Source organism: Hypomesus transpacificus, chromosome 18 (genome assembly GCF_021917145.1).
Source record: "Hypomesus transpacificus isolate Combined female chromosome 18, fHypTra1, whole genome shotgun sequence".
NCBI lineage: Eukaryota > Metazoa > Chordata > Actinopteri > Osmeriformes > Osmeridae > Hypomesus > Hypomesus transpacificus.
This window is the reverse complement of record NC_061077.1, coordinates 11,893,437-11,909,966: the sequence shown is the minus strand read 5'-3', so window position 1 is coordinate 11,909,966 and position 16,530 is coordinate 11,893,437. Positions and strand designations below refer to the sequence as shown.

The 16,530-nt window shown below is 50.9% G+C and overlaps 1 protein-coding gene across 2 annotated transcripts; it reads left to right on the top strand.

Moving 5' to 3' along the window:
• Positions 1-2,014: 2,014 nt before the first annotated feature.
• Positions 2,015-16,434, top strand: tesk1b (testis associated actin remodelling kinase 1b). 2 transcript variants are annotated; one of them, XM_047040588.1, is made up of 12 exons: positions 2,015-2,216; positions 2,735-2,995; positions 3,135-3,385; positions 10,108-10,229; positions 10,360-10,408; positions 10,842-10,988; positions 11,220-11,302; positions 13,014-13,104; positions 13,262-13,345; positions 13,760-13,846; positions 13,929-14,022; positions 14,365-16,434. In XM_047040588.1, the coding sequence occupies exons 3-12, from the start codon at positions 3,206-3,208 to the stop codon at positions 15,498-15,500; spliced, it is 2,073 nt and encodes a 690-aa protein (XP_046896544.1). In that variant the 5' UTR covers positions 2,015-2,216; positions 2,735-2,995; positions 3,135-3,205; the 3' UTR covers positions 15,501-16,434. The 2 variants fall into 2 exon arrangements, with proteins under 2 accessions (XP_046896544.1, XP_046896543.1); XM_047040587.1 differs by having other exon boundaries at positions 2,735-3,385.
• Positions 16,435-16,530: the final 96 nt, after the last annotated feature.

Sequence of the window (16,530 nt, the reverse complement as noted above, 5' to 3'; positions counted from 1 at the left end):
TTGTCTGAATAGGCCGACATTGCTTTTTAAATTCACAAATGTTTGTTCGATCAGTACTTAATTTTGCCCTTAGTGTTACAGACCTATAGAGCCTCGACCTTACGCACGCATTGGCAACCTGACCAATTTTGTGGTTCTCTTCAACCCATCGAGCATCAATGAAACCCCACAGAAAGTCCCCCAAAAGTCTGTAACCAACCAATCCATAGGCCACAGTCCAAAACATCAATTAAGCTGTCCTGAGTTACTCTCCTAGGGGAATACCCTCTGTCCTCTCTCATGCAGGATTGTCAAGTCAACCATGGGGCGTGTAAGGACACGCGGAGAAGTGGAGGGTTGTCATGACACCTGACTGAACTCGCGTGAGTGTAACCCCACAGCCGTGCCTCATTGGCCAGAGTTGTGATGGATCGTGTCTGTCCAACATTCAGAGATGAAAAGGATGCTGTGTGTAACATTTATTGGCATGTTTTAATGGATGTTTTAAAAGGCAGATGTGTCTTTGCTGAGACAGGTCCTGAGGGTAATATGATATGGGTCTGACACACACACACACCTATATAATAATGGGGGATGCTGTATATTTCTCTCCTCCTCACCTCTATTTAGTATATATTGTATCTATTATTTACTTGGATGGACAATTTGGGTTCAAGCTATTTCTAAATACACAAAATTATATTTGTTAATGTCTCTTCAGTCTATGGCTAATAATTTACATTATGGTCAGTCAGAGACATGTACCATAGCTTTAGATTTGAGTGCTTCCAGACTTTGTCATAATATATCGCATTAAAATGAATTTAATTTCTCTAATTGTATCACACCTCAAAGCAAACCAAGGATTCCGTCATTTCTAAATGGAGTCTAATTTACTTTAGAATCCCCAATGGGTCGAGCAGAATTATTTTTCATCCACTCCGGCTCGTGCAGAGGCCCTTTGTTGCCCTCCAGAGTGCCGTGTCTGTCCCATGGGGAGCACCGTGTCCAAGCAGGCTTCAGCAGCAGGCTTCCGGGGTGGAGGGGAAGGGGGGTACACAGAGGACCATGTGGTGTCCCCTTCCTCTGTCCGCTTCCCTAGGGGGCGCGGGCCGCGTGGAACAGCTGGTGTGCTCCAAAAGCCAATTTAAGCCCCCTACCTCGCGACCTCGCGGAAGCTCTATCGTAGACTGGCTCTGTGATGGGGAAGTGATGTGGACGGAGAAAGAAGGATCGTTAGCACCTGCAGGAGGCCGCTAATTAGGTCCAGGCTGCAGAAGTAGGACGGCTATAATGACATGTGAGACGCATGCATCCGCTCTCTTAAGATCTGACCCTTGGCCTATTTGAAGGTCCATTGTTTATGAAAAATTGATCTTAAAGGTGGGCGTGAACAACTGACATTCAGTCTGAGAGGGTGTATGGCCTATGCCGACGAAAATACAAGTATTGATCTATCTATAGTTCAGTATAAGTCACCTCTTCAGTCTGACTGGTGTCAAACAAATACACAGTTTTATTCTTTATAAATAAGTGAGTAGCTACTCTAAATAATAAATGTGATGTATGTCATTATCCGTTTCAGTGGTGTGACTGCTTGGATTGTTTTCCGGGTTCATCTATTCGTAGACTGGGTTCTTGTATTAATCAGACTGGAGGTTAGTAGGCAAAAGCTCAAAGCGCTGCATGATAGAATGTGGTCACATTGTGTCATAATCTGAAGTATGTCTATGTGTGGTGCGAGGTGGCGCTACACTGTAAAGAAACAATTAATTATAGTTTCTTTGAACCGCAGACTACGCGTTGTCTGTTTTCCACCATGTCACAGCAAACTGCTGAAATGATAAATTATTGTAGCCAAACACTCTGAGATAAATGTGCGCATGACGCAACGGTGTGTGTTTACTTTGTCGGAAATAAGCTTACAGTAAAGGTTAGGTGAGAAACGATTCATTAAGCGCCGCCGCAGGTAAAGTTTTGCGGTGTTCACGTGCGGACACGCCCATATCGCTTCTTCTAATAGCCAGCCGCTCTGAGAAGTCTCACTGTTTTCTTCTTGCAGTCCGGAGAGCACGGCCGCTCGTGGCAAGGCAGGGGAGGTAAAACGAAACCAAGGACAATGTAAAGGCGGGAGGAGGTAGACAAGCCTGATTAATTAGTGAAATAAAGCCTCGGTAACCAAACACTAGATTCGAGGTCAGGGCTGAATACACCACCGTACCTGTACAAAAGGCTAGGTAAGTCACATTCACTCATCCATTTATGGCACAATTCCTAATTGTTGTATTATAAAAAATATACCCTATAAGAGTAACCTAAAAAAATGTAGGCTAAGAGCAGGTCAACCTTGGTGCTATAACGTAAAAGCAGTCTGATGAACTAGAGTGACAGGCGAATAAAACTCATGTCAGCCTAGCATTTATAATGTATGACCCGCATAGGCTAAGCTGTGTTGGAAGTCACGATAGGCTACACCGTTCCACGGAGTGAGCGTGTTCCGGTCTCCTTGTGCCATGGGCGATTCTACCACTGCGTAACTTATTTGCCGGTTTATGTGGCCTCGTTTTTCAGTGATCAACTGAGTGAGCAATCAGAATATCGTTTTGAATACCGTTTGATTTGGATCCGCCAACGATAATATATTTCTGACTCAGTGGTCCATATCAAAGCAGGCAGAAATAACCATTCCTACAAACAAGAATAGAAAGACATTTATGTTATGTATTTACGTCAAAATGACTGTTTTCGTTTTAAGGACGGTGCTGGTTTGCCCGCACAAGAAACCGCACGAGGAAACCAGACTCCAGAACGGTGAAGGAAAGGAGTGTTTAGCCTGCATTGCCCGAACACACGGAGGAAACTGACTGCGAATGTTGCCAAGACAGAAGCAGGCTACGCAGTTTCTCCTGGAGAAATAGCCGGCCCACCTTCGTTTCTCTGAAGCGTCGGGGAATCGTCACACAAACCACGCACACGCCGGGGGAGGCGGCATGTAGCCTGCAAGTGTTGGAAATTCGTAAGTTGAGGAAAAACGCTGTCTAGTTAGTTAGATAGGCTACAACGTTGGAGAGTCTGGGATTAATTCGGCCTTTTACGGTGCGTTTGCAACTAAATGTTATTGTGAAGCCAATTTGTTTCTCCGGACTCCGCTTCAGACTGGAACAATGTAAACAGACGGGTTGGATTCCAAACTGCGCACACGTCTCCCCCTCCCGGGATATTCGCGATGGAGCGGGTCGAGCCGAACCAGGAGGCATTGGAGCCCCCTATTCACAGCGCCCATGGTCCGAACCGGATCAGACCCTCGTCCTACCGGGCGCTACGCAGTGCCGTGTCCAGTCTGGCCCGCATCGACGACTTCATATGCGAGAAGATTGGTTCAGGGTTCTTCTCAGAAGTGTTCAAGGTGAGACAGACATCCTGGTAATAGTTCTGACATACACACGACCAATGCTGTGACATCCCCGAGTCATAATCTTAGACTCATTAGAATGAAACATGGCTGTTTTTTGTGACCTGATACAAGATGTTGTAGACTAACCCTGAGCAGGACGGATCCCAGCCGGTAATGTGGTCTGTTTATGATCTTAGCTTCTAAACCATCACAGAAGACATGGTAAGCCATATTAAGTATGGTGCTGTAGGGGTTGTTGGAAAATGACAGAATAGCATGGGTTACCAGGTAATGAACCTGATGAACCATCAGAACAGATCAGCATTATGATACACAGGTCTATGCTGTTTTAGAGGTGATATCCTTTATTATAGGGTACTAGGGATTGACCTGCACTGTTTCTTTGGTCAAACTCGCAGGGAAATTCAAAGACTAGCAGATATTTGCATGCATGCTTGTTACAGTTTCAGTCCTGAAGAAACGAATGGAATGCTGACAACAAACGCTTAACTACCATAATAACGACCAACTACAGTGCATTGCGTGATAATGGTGTAACTATGGAGATAATGATGATGATGATGATGACACCAGGTTGACCTCACCAACATCCCAGTGTGCTTGAGTCTTCCCCACACGTTTCTACAACAGTGTTCAGGTGACCTGTGAACGTTGCCCAGGTGATCTTAGTTCAGTTGTCCACTGTCACAGCCTTCTGTAGAAGTGATGGGCAGAACCGGCTCGATATGACCTCAAGTCTGGACACTCTTACTTCAGAGACATGCATACTTCTCCTTACACAATGTATTTCTGGCACTTGGATCAGGGGCTTTGCCAAGACATCAAAGGTCAAATATGTCTTTGTGGACCAGTTGATAAGAGTGCAGAGAAGAACTATCACTGTGGCTGGCTGTATAGTCACGCACTCAACCTGTGCCCTTTGAATGGGCAATGAACATGCAAATGACCTTGTGTTTACCAGCTGTAAAGATGCCTGGCATTGATTGAACAACTCGCCCTTTGATAATTCGATATAAATGCAAATTTGTTACACGTTGACGTCTTGAGTTCAGCTGTTCAGTTCAGGAGGAGGTTGTGCCAATGGTACCCCCGTGAATGAGCTTCGAAGGAAGTTGTTCTAGAGAATTTCCCTCTTACTCCTTCCTTCTCCCTCCTCCCCCCCCCCTTTCATCTCTTTCCCTCTCTCTTTCCCGCTTTTTGCCATTGCCGCTCTCCCTTCCTCTGTCCCTCTCTCCCACGCATGCAGGGCAAAGAAACTGTGCAGACCTACACATTTAAGCACGTCTTGTTAATGTCTCTTTGGCGTCTCCGGTAATTGTTTATTTCTCTTGCTCTCTGAGGCGTAGACTCTGATGTTCCCGTGCAGCCAGCCAGCATGCCAGCCAGCATGCCAGCCAGCCAGCCAGCATGCCAGCCAGCTAGCAAGCGTGCCAGCCCAGGGACCCTGGCACTGTGCCACTGGGACTTCTCTGTTGTAGCTCCTCCACTCGTCCTTCACAACAGATCAATGAAGGATCGTGCTCATATCAATCTGCCAAACAGGCAGGCAGGCAGGCAGTCAGCTAGGAGACAGGCAGCCAGTTATAAGCATTGCAATGAGATATCAGCCAGGTAGACAGTTGGCTATGAGACTGTCTCTCAAGCAGTCATTCAATACTATTATGCAACTGGAGAGGAGAGGAGTGGAGCATACATGTCAAGACAAATCCTTCAGGTGCTTTTTTAAAATTTTTAATCTTTAATATTCTTCAAAGACAGCAAGTCTCCTTAGATGCCTGTCTCGGCTGCCTCTTTTCAGTCCTTTAGTTCTTTCTCTCTCTGTCTCTCTCTCTCTCGCTCTCTCGCTCTCTCGCTCTCTCGCTCTCTCGCTCTCTCGCTCTCTCGCTCTCTCGCTCTCTCTCTCTCTCTCTCTCTCTCTCTCTCTCTCTCTCTCTCTCTCTCTCGCGCTTGCACTCTCTCTCGCGCTTGCACTCTCTCTACCTCTCTCTCGTCCTCCGTCCATGCGTTCTCCTGTCTCAGATGGGCCTGGCCCGGCCCTCCAGCAGACTGCTCAGATTAGAACACACCATGTCACCACAGAACCACAAATAAACATGCTCATTGTTCCAGTGTTCCCAAAAACATGGGAGGGAATGATTCTGTATTCTTGCGATATTAAAACATTCTACTGATCAAGGAACACTGGGTACCTAGCCACACCTAGGACGGCGTGTGTGTGTGTGGAGTTGTGTCAGGGTTTTCCGCGGCGCTGTGTCTTTAGTGACTCTTAATCGCTGTTTACGAAAACAATGTGTCATTGGCGTTTGCCAATAAGTCAGGACTGTCAAAATTAGGTGCAGTCAAACAAGAGTTATCTGAGGTAAATATTGAGTGATGTTAGTAATTAGCATTCGCTCACACACACTGTAGCTGTCCCAGGTGTGTGTGTGTGTGTGAAGGGAAACCACTGTGTATTTGAAGGTACTCCAGTGAGGGGATCCACCTGGGATCTGGGAAACATCTGTTGGAGGACACGTCACACAACCATGGGAGAGGGGGGACGTTCTTGACTTCCTGGCTTTATTCTAACAGGTCTGTGGAGCTTGAGGTGTCTGATTTACTTGGTGACATTGGTTGAATTACTGCCTCAGGACACTCCAGAGGAGGTGAGGGACTCCAGAGGAGTTGTGGGACTCCAGAGGAGGTGTGGGACTCCAGAGGAGGTGAGGGACTCCAGAGGAGGTGTGGGACTCCAGAGGAGGTGAGGGACTCCAGAGGAGGGGTGGGACTCCAGAGGAGGTGAGGGACTCCAGAGGAGGGGTGGGACTCCAGAGGAGGTGTGGGACTCCAGAGGAGGTGTGGGACTCCAGAGGACAGCTCTGTCAGGCCTGCTGGAAACATCAGCCTCAGGAGACCAGGCTGACCACACACACACACACACAGGGACACACAGGGACACACACACACACACACACACACACACAGGGACACACACACACAGACACAGACACAGGGACACACACACAGGGACACACACACACACACACACACACAGGGACACACACACACACAGGGACACACACACACACACACACACACAGGGACGGACACACACACAGGGACACGTGTGCTTGTTCATCAACTAGCACCCTTGTGCTTCCCTGTGCTTATGGTTGGTTACAAAGAAAAGGATTAAGAGTCAATCCGCATGTGTTCATTGGCTGAAAATACGTGTGTGTGTTTTCATTGGCTGGTGTCTTGGCAGCGTTGAATGGACTGCCAGTTTTGACTTGAAGCTCCAGGGCTTATCACAGTGTTTTCCATCTCCCCTATTCTTTTGCTGCTCTCTAGTCAGGGCTTGCTCCGCTGTCAGTCGTGTGTGTGTGTGTGTGTGTGCGTGCACCCTATTTGTTGGTGTTGTACATGGGCACAGCCCAGTCAAGCTGAGCAGGCATGAACATTGAACACAGCTCAATCAGTGTACGTACTTGGTCAAATGTGTTGTCCTGCTCTGTGTGGATCAGTGCCCGTGTCCCAACATCCCTTAGCGTGTGTGTGAGAGAGACAGGAGCTTGTTATCCACAGCTAACGCCCAATCTACAGACTGAGGCAGGAGGGGTCTGGAAGTAAATAAACATCTCAGGTGGTGAAGGTGTGTGTCGGGGGGGGGTTGGAGCAGGAGGTGTGTGTGGGAGCGGAGCAGTGGAAAATGTTTTTGCTGTGGAGGAAGGCTGCATTTGATGCCATTCACCCCGCGTGTTCAAACTTGCCCCTGTGAGGCCCACAGTCCACAACAACACACATGCACACAAAGGGCTCTGAACTGCTGTTGCCAAAGGATTGCTGCAGCCTGTGTGTATGTGTGTCAAGTAGTTGGTCTGTTTCGTGAGGGGGGGGGGGGGGGGGGGGGGGGGGGGGGGGGGTGGAGTGCCCGGTGCTCGGTGCCTGGTGTTGTGTAACATGCTGAGTTGTGTGTGTGTTGTCTAGACGGTGGATCATGTACTATTCAGTGGATCCCAGGTAGGTGGGAGATGAGGACCTCCCTGCTAGCCTGATGATGGACATGACCTGCCTGCCCCTCTCTCCACCTCCTCTCTCTGTGCCCCTCTCTCCACCTCCTCTCTCTGTGCCCCTCTCTCCACCTCCTCTCTCTGTGCCCCTCTCTCCACCTCCTCTCTCTGTGCCCCTCTCTCCGTCTCCTCTCTCTGTGCCCCTCTCTCCGTCTCCTCTCTCTGTGCCCCTCTCCGTCTCTTCTCTCTGTGCCCCTCTCTCCGTCTCCTCTCTCTGTGCCCCTCTCTCCACTTCCTCTCTCTGTGCCCCTCTCTGCACCTCCTCTCTCTGTGCCCCTCTCTCCACCTCCTCTCTCTGTGCCCCTCTCTCCACCTCCTCTCTCTGTGCCCCTCTCTCCACCTCCTCTCTCTGTGCCCCTCTCTCCACCTCCTCTCTCTGTGCCCCTCTCTCCGTCTCCTCTCTCTGTGCCCCTCTCTCCGTCTCCTCTCTCTGTGCCCCTCTCCGTCTCTTCTCTCTGTGCCCCTCTCCGTCTCTTCTCTCTGTGCCCCTCTCTCCGTCTCCTCTCTCTGTGCCCCTCTCTCCACTTCCTCTCTCTGTGCCCCTCTCTGCACCTCCTCTCTCTGTGCCCCTCTCTCCACCTCCTCTCTCTGTGCCCCTCTCTCCACCTCCTCTCTCTGTGCCCCTCTCTCCACCTCCTCTCTCTGTGCCCCTCTCTCCACCTCCTCTCTCTGTGCCCCTCTCTCCACCTCCTTTCTCTGTGCCCCTCTCTCCACCTCCTCTCTCTGTGCCCCTCTCTCCACCTCCTTTCTCTGTGCCCCTCTCTCCACCTCCTCTCTCTGTGCCCCTCTCTCCAGCCCAAGAGACATCTTGCCCTCCTGTGATTTTGTCTTGGAGCAGATTTTTTTATTTCTTCCTCCTCATCTCCCATGTTTACAAATCTATGTGTTGAAATCGAGACTCGGGTGTCACCCTGGGGCGAGCCCGCAGCCAGACCAAGTGCACCCAAGAGGTCAGTGGTTCAGGTTGCTGCCGTGGTCTTTTGTCTTCCTGCTCCACATGTTTGGTTTCCCCAGATCTCTTCTTCTAATGACAGTCGTGTGGCGCTTCTCTCCCTTTCCTGTTTTTGCTTTCTCTGTTTCCTGCTCTTCTCTGTCTCTCTGTCTCTGTCTGTGTCTCTTTGTCTCTCTATCTCTGTGTCTGTCTGTCTGTCTGTGTCTCTGTCTACCTCTCTGTCTGTGTCTCTCTCTCTGTCTCTGTCTCTCTCGATCTCTCTTTGTCTCTATCTCTCTGTCTGTGTCTCTGTCTCTCTCTGTCTCTATCTATCTCTTAGGCCTCTCGACCCATGTCAGACACCACATGTTCATTTCACTGATGACCTTTCCTCTGCTCCAAGCCACACTTTTCTCTCTCCTGTGTGTCAGGGAGTTTTCCTGTTTAACCCTGTATGTAACCTAACTCGTCCATGTTGGATTTGAATCTGTGCAGCTTGAGGAACAACTGTGTTGCATGACTGTGTTTGTGGAAGAGTGTGCTCTCTGTAAATGACGTGATCTAGGTCAGTTAGGGTGATATGCTATCTTTTATAGTCTGAGTTGAGGTGTGTGTGTGTGTGTGTGTGTGGGGCCTGGGTTATCTTTGTGTTTCCAGACCTGTCACCTGAACATCCACATACACACTCTTCACTCCTTATTGTGGGACGCTGAGACACACACACACACACCCCACTTTCTCAGTGTCACACACAGACGCTGGGTGGTCCCAGGTGCCGTCTCACAGTGCCGTCTCACAGTGCCGTCTCACAGTGCCGTCTCAGTGTCGTCAGTGTGCTGAGCTCCTATTGGAGCTGGTGGGTCCTGGCTGAGAGCCTGGGATTAGGGTGAGTGGACAGTTGTTGGTTTGAGGTGAAATTCTGCAGGAGGACGGCACTAAGCAAGGGTCCAGACTGTACACACACTCACCTCGACCGAATCTGCTAGCTCAACTGCTGGCTCAGACCTGCTCTGTGTGTGTGTGTGTGTGTGTCCTGTTTGGGAAAATGTGTTTCAGTAAGATGGATGGAGCTGGTGAGTGTGTGTGTGTGGTTGTTTGTCCAGACTGCCTGGACAGCAGTCCTGCACTGCAGCAGCACAGATTAGGCGTGAAGGGATCTCCTACTGCAGACACCTCCATGTCATCCCGGCTCCCCTCAGCCTGCTGTCCAAGCCCTGCCGCTAACGTGAAGAGGAACACATTAGCTCAGTTTAGCAGTGCTTTACAGTCTGCAGCTGTGTGTGTGTGGTGGATGTAAGGACAGAGATGGACTCTTATTGACTGCTCCTCCTTCCGGAGACGCACACTAGCCTTAAGAACCTAGCAGGGGTGTGTGTGAGTGAGAGAACGTAAGTGTGTTGATGTCATCATGGTTCTCTCTACTGCACCATCAGGTGCTCTGAACCACCGGGCCTGTTTACATCCTGAACACAGTAGTGACATCACCTCTAACGCTGGACCTGACACACACACACACACAGTGTACTTGCACATGCACCTATGAACACCCACGCACTCACTTTCACATAGCATACGCCTTGACATCCAGTCTATGCACACAGGCTTGTGCAAACTTCCTCTCTGTCACTACCATCAGACAACACACGTTCTTTTCACATCGCAGGCCACCTGTCGATGTGCACGCGCGTCCTGCCTCACGGAGACTGCTCCTCTGATGCCGTGTGTTTGTGCAGGTGCAGCACAGGAGCACGGGGCAGGTGATGGCCCTGAAGATGAACATCATGGCCAGCAACAGAGCCAACATGCTGAGGGAGGTGCAGCTCATGAACCGCCTCCGACATCCCAACATCCTCAGGTCTGTGTGTCTGTTTCTCTCTCTCTCTTTCTCTCTTTCTTTCTCTCTCTCTTTCTTTCTCTCTTTCTTTTTTTTTCTGTCACAGGACAGACTCATGTTGAGGCTGTGTGTGTGTCTTTGTCTCTCTCAGGTTTGTTGGAGTGTGTGTTCACGAGGGGCAGCTCCACGCGCTCACAGAGGTAAGAAGACGGTATCTGGACGTCCTGCTAAGGGAGCCTGTGTGTGTGTGTCGGGGGGGGGAGAGGGGGTTCTGGCTGTCAGGACGGCTCACACAGCGTCACCTGACATCTCCCCTTGCGTGACTCGCTGAAAGTTGTCATGGTTACATGTTGGGTGGGGAAACCTTGGTGACCTGCTTAGATCGACAGTTATTGTTGTCATGGCAGCAGTTCGTGACATTCTTCAGATAACGCTCTGGATAAGAGCGTCCGCTATAATGACTAAATAACTGTGACCTGTTACCCAGTCCTTTGATTGACACCTGTAATTTCTACGGTTGCAACCATGATTTCTATTTACACAATTTTTTCTAAAATCTCAAATGTATGCCTTGACAAAGGCCCACCGCTATGCGGTCACAGCCTGTGTGGTTGACGTGTGCTGCGGTTGCAGTACATCAACGGGGGGAACCTGGAGCAGCTGCTGGCCAGTGAGGACTACCTGTCCTGGGCCTCCAGGGAAGCCCTGGCCCTGGACATCTCCAGGGGCCTCCAATACCTCCACAGCAAGGGCATCTTCCACAGGGACCTCACCTCCAAGGTAGGGGACACACTCACTCACTCAGCTGACACAGGGTCCCCACACAGAAAAACGTGGATGAACACACACACACACACACACACACACACCTGTCTCAAGCACTGAACCATGGATGAACACACGCTTGCATTTTAAACGTGATTGCCAGTGTGTACTTTCTTACTCCCACAGACATATGCACACACACACGCACGCACCAACGTTAACAGATGACGTGTGTCCTCTCTGTAGAACTGCCTGGTGCGCTGGGAGGGCGCTGCGTGGTCGGCCGTGGTGGGGGACTTTGGTCTGGCCGAGAAGATCCCAGAGTACTGGTTAGCCATCCCGTCATCCCTCCCTATCAGCACACACACACCCAATAGATAAGAGCCTTTCTTTCCTTTCCTTCTCTCTTTCTTTCGTTCTTTCACTCCTTCTCTACGTGAGCATGTACGCACGGCCGTGTTTCTCACGCGCGTGGTTCCTCTCTCTGTTCCAGCACCCTGCCTCTCTCTCGCCATCTCTCTCCATTTCTCTTCTCGTCCCACCATCCCCTCTCTCCTCTCTCTCTCCTTTTCCTGGCAGAACATCAGACAGGCAGACCAGATCTCTTAAAAAGACATTTTTCCAAACAATGCAGACGCCCCCCCCCACACACACCAAAATAACAACCTGTGGTCTGTACTCCTGGAACTATTGGTGTTTGAATCCCTGTTCCGGGGGGTGGGGGGATGGGGAGCGAAGAGGAAGGGTTCTGTTGAGTCACTGTGCCGGTGTCAATATTTAATCTGGCATTTCCTGACGCACTTGAGTCCTGGTGCTCACAGACAGACACACACACACACACACACAGGTTCTGTGCGGTGTTAGTTTACGATGCTGACAGTCCCAGACCATATTCAATTCAACTCTCCCCCTCACCCTGCTCTGGGTCACCTGAGGTCACTGAGCATCCTTGCCCCCCTTCGCCCCTCCTTCCCGTGTCAGCATTTGTTTTGAAAACACCCTTACTGTCTCAGAGAGGAGTCAGCTGCTGGTGTGTGTTTGTGTAATGTCAACAGTTTCTGTCTTGCCTTGTGTGCAGTTGTGTGTCCCGTTAACAGTTTGTGTGTGCGTGAATGTTGGTGCACGGGGATGTGCATTTATGACCGTGTGTCACTTCCATCCAGTTTCATTGTCAGGTCGTTTTAAATGTTTCCAATTTAAATGATGAATATTGTCGATAAGGATAGTAACCGGTGTTGGTGAGGACTAGAGGAAGTCAGCTGCTCACGGTGTTTCTCCAACATCATGTGCGTTCAGCTTCTCCTTGTTTCCACCACAAAGGAAACAACAGCTTTGCATTTCTGACTATGCAATATTCAGATAGCCTCTCGAAATTGATTAATTTAGTCAGCAGAAATGTGTAGGTTACTAGATACGTGTTTTCCCCTGTATTTGTGGGAGGGATAAAATAAGGTTTTAGGAAAGGGCTCCAAATAAGGTCAAACTATTCCAGCTCCCTCCCTCTCCCTGCCTCTCTCCCAATCCCTTGCCCCTTCCTCTCTCTTTCTATCGCTCTCTTTCTCTCCCTCCCTTTTTCTTTCTCCCTCTTGGTCTCCCTCTTCTTCTCTCTCTCTTCCCTCTCAGTTTTCCTCCTCTCTCTCTCTCCTGTCCTTAGCTGTCTCTCTCTCCCTCTACTTCTTCAAACAGTGTTTAGAGTAACGTCTCACTCCCCCCTCTCTCTCTGTCATCACTTCCTCTGTTACTGCAGCATCAGAGCCCAAAGTAGCAGATGGAAATAGCTCCAAGAGGAAGTATCTGCCAGCGTAGTGTGTGTGTGTCTGTCCCTGCTGTAACACATTTACCATTTTCCAAAACATTACTATTGTAACAGGCAGAACTCAGCGTACTCTGAAACAGGCATAAACAAGCTTCTAGAACTGTGGCATCTCTCACAGATACAATGACCTTCCGTGTCGGGATCTGTGTGAATTAGAGCATGGTGATGATGCCGTGTGTGTGTGTGTCACTCAGCTCTAACCTCCAAGGTTACTCTCTCCACAGTGAGGGGACCAATCAGGAGCCTCTGGCTGTTGTGGGCTCTCCCTATTGGATGGCCCCGGAAATGCTGAGAGGAGAGCTCTACAATGAGAAGGTATGGAAGGAGGAGAGAAGGGGGAAAACTGGTGTTGATAAGGACATGATTCTCTTATAACTTGTAAAGGATGTTCAATAAGTTAATTTTTCTTCTCTTCTGTCAATTCCCCTCCTCCCTCCCCTCTCCTCCTCCCCTCTCCTCCTCCTCTCTCTAGGTGGATGTGTTCTCATATGGCATCGTCCTGTGTGAGGTCATCGCCAGGATCCAGGCTGACCCTGATGTCCTCCCTCGCACAGAGGTATGACCCCTGACCCCCCAAACTGTCCTAAGGTTCCAGCAGAGAAAACACTTCCTGTTTCAATATTTTAAATGCCTGATGTCAGAAGAACCTCTGTGTGGGATGACGACGTCAGGAGAAAAACCATCAAACCCTCGAGGGAATGTGGAGGAATAGAAAATAATGTCCTCCGCGTCATCTCATCAGACTCTTTTTTTTTTCCAAACTCGCTCCCCCCTGTGGTAAAGTAGTGTAACAGCAGGCCAGATCTGCTCCCCCACCCCTAGGCTCTAGGTCAGTCTCCCTCCATTAGACAACTCTCTACATTCCCTTTTCTTCTTCTCTCATATCCATCACAGCTCACTGGAGCAGAAAACTAAATCCCTCTCAGTCTCTGGCGTGTGTGTGATCATGGTGCTCTGTGCTCCTGTCTAGGACTTTGGTCTGGACGTGGAGGCCTTCCAGCACATGGTGGGAGACTGTCCGGCAGCCTTCCTGGACCTGGCCGTCACCTGCTGCAATGTAGGACGACTGTCCTGTTTGTCTCTCTCTCTTGGTCTTCTCTCTCCCATCAATCCCCGTTCACACGTTCTCTCTCTCTCAGATGAGTGCAAGCCGTCGCCCGCCGTTCTCAGAGATCGTGGCAGAGCTGGAGCAGAGAGAGACAGACACTCAGAAAGACCAACCAGCAATGAAGGGTGAGACTGAGGAGGGTTAGTCTGGGAGACTGAGGAGGGTTAGTCTGGGAGACTGAGGAGGGTTAGTCTGGGAGACTGAGGAGGGTCAGTCTGGGAGAGTGTGCAGTCAGGCCTTCAGAGCTGGGCTGGGGGTCCCATCAGCATCTATAGGGCAGGTTTACATCATTCTGGTGAACTCACCAGTGGTTTATGAGGACTCACTTCTACCACCCATCTCTCTCTCTCTTCCTCTCTTTCCTTCTCTCTTCCTCCCCTTCCTTCTCTCTTCCTCTTTCCTTCTCTCTTCCTCTTTCCTTCTCCTTTCCTCTCTTTCTCTCTCTCTCTCCCTCTCCCTCCCTCCAGTGTCCGTGTCTCCTGAGCTTGACTTGGCGAGGAGGCGGTCCCTCCGCGCCCCCTCCTCCGACCCGCGGCTCTCCCGCAGCAAATCAGACATGCTGCCCCCGGCCACGCTCCTGACGCTGGCCCCGCCCGCCCGCGTCAACCCCTTCTCCCAGAGGGAGGACCTGAAGGGGGGCAAGATCAAGCTGTTTGACACGCCCAGCAAGTCCGTCATCTCTCTCACCTTCACCCTGCCCCAGCCCCCCAGCCCGGACACCTGCCACCCCACAGAACCCCGCGGAGACGGGGGGACGCCCCCCCGTGGACGACACCGGCGCTGCCATTCGCTGCCCTGCACCCCCCCTCCTGACATCACCACCCCCCAAGAGTTCATCCTGCCCTCGGGAGACGTCCCCGAGGGTGAGGAGAGGGATGGGTGGAGGGCGGAGGATGGAGAGAACGAGGAGCTTAGTCTGGGAGGCTTGGAGGAAGAGGAGGAGGAAGAGGAGGAGGGGAAGAGAGAGAGTGTTGACCTCCCAGCCAACGAATCAGGTCTTCCCCTCAATCTCGAACTGCTGTGTCTGGAACAAACGGAGGAGGAGGAGGAGGAAGAGGAGAGCGCAGTGGAGCCGATGGACTGCACCAGCTCCCCGGACAAACTGGACGGCCGTCCCTCTCTTTCCTCCCCCTCGCCCTGCTCCTCTCCCTCCCCCTCCCCGTCCCCCTCCCTCTACACCAACGGCTGGGCCATCAGTCCTGTCTCCAACGGCCCCCCCTCGCTGCCCCCCCTCCCCATCCTGGACAACAACAACACCCCGGTGGTGATGAGCCGCCCCCTGGCCTGGGGGGCGCCCAGCAGTAACGGATACCGCTCCCCGTCCGAGGGGGGGGACCCCCCCGGGGCCCCCTCGCCCTTCGGCTCCAGCTCGGGCCACTCCCTGGACCAGCAGGACGAGGTCATTTCCTGTCCGGGCTGCTGCCTGGCGGGCTTTCGTTTCCCCTCGGTGTGTCTGCGTGCCCCCCCGCGACGGAACCCCTACAAGAACTTGAACGGGGACGCGGCGTCCGCCAGGGGCCTGCTCTACAAGGGGGGCCCCAAGGGGGGGCTCTCGCCCTCCTCCCCGGAGGCTAGCCGGGTTCTTCCTGGGGCACAGACATAGTGCATGAGTGTTGGTAGTCTGAGCCTGCCTTCTCCTTGCCCGGCACGCTCGCGTTGGGCTGGGTGTCGATGTTTTTAACCTGCCTGCTTTTCCTGTGTCCTCGTCTCCATGGTGACAGCAGTGATGAGATGAATCCACTCTTTGGTTATGAAGGTGTGTCTGTGAAGATGTGAGGCTGCATCCATTTGCCCCAGATTTAGGACCAGATCTAGGCTACACTATTCTTTACTGGACTCTTAGTGATAAATCCAAAGCTGATCCTAGTTCAGTACTTAAGTCTGGGACACATTCCACTCCCTACCAGTTGTGTTGATGCTGCTGCCCTCTGCTGGACTGAGGTTGGAAAGTCAGCTTTTGAAAAGAGCTGAATGAAGCTTAACAGAACCGTTTCGTTAACCCAACCAGGATCATTTGGTTCCGTCTAACCAATAAGAAGCAGTGATGCTGCTTGTCCCTCAGCATGAAACACTCCCATTGGTCCAGCTTGTTGGCTGTGACGTACTGTGACTGTATGAATGTTCCTTCCATTATCTTTGGACGATGGCTCCGCCCCCGCCCAAACCTTGCGGCTGTATGTACTCTTAACTGGCTGATGATGATGATGCTCAAATGAGGAATGTTGCTATGACGAGTATTATTCTAATGTTATGATTTGGATGTTGTGGTCATCGTGGTGGGCAGTTTGCCTTGTTAAGCTCAAGAGCTGTAAGTATACCTGTGTGTGTGTGTGTGCATGCGTGCATGTATGTGGGTCTGCAATGAATCGTGTGTGTGTGTGAGCCTGTGTTCCGGCTGCTTCTTCTCCCTGATAAAGCACTTAAACCGTGTGATTATTGCAGATATTATTTTTTCCGGTTCCGAGACCAAGCTACAAACCGAGCTATACAGATTCCTATTATTTAAAAAAGCTGTTGAATAAAAACATAGAATGGAATTCCTTGTGTGGGTTTGAATTTGTGTCACGCTCTATTTGGCTCATGCGGTCAGATTTACGTTTTCTATTTAGATCTGTTTACCCTAAGAAGCCCTT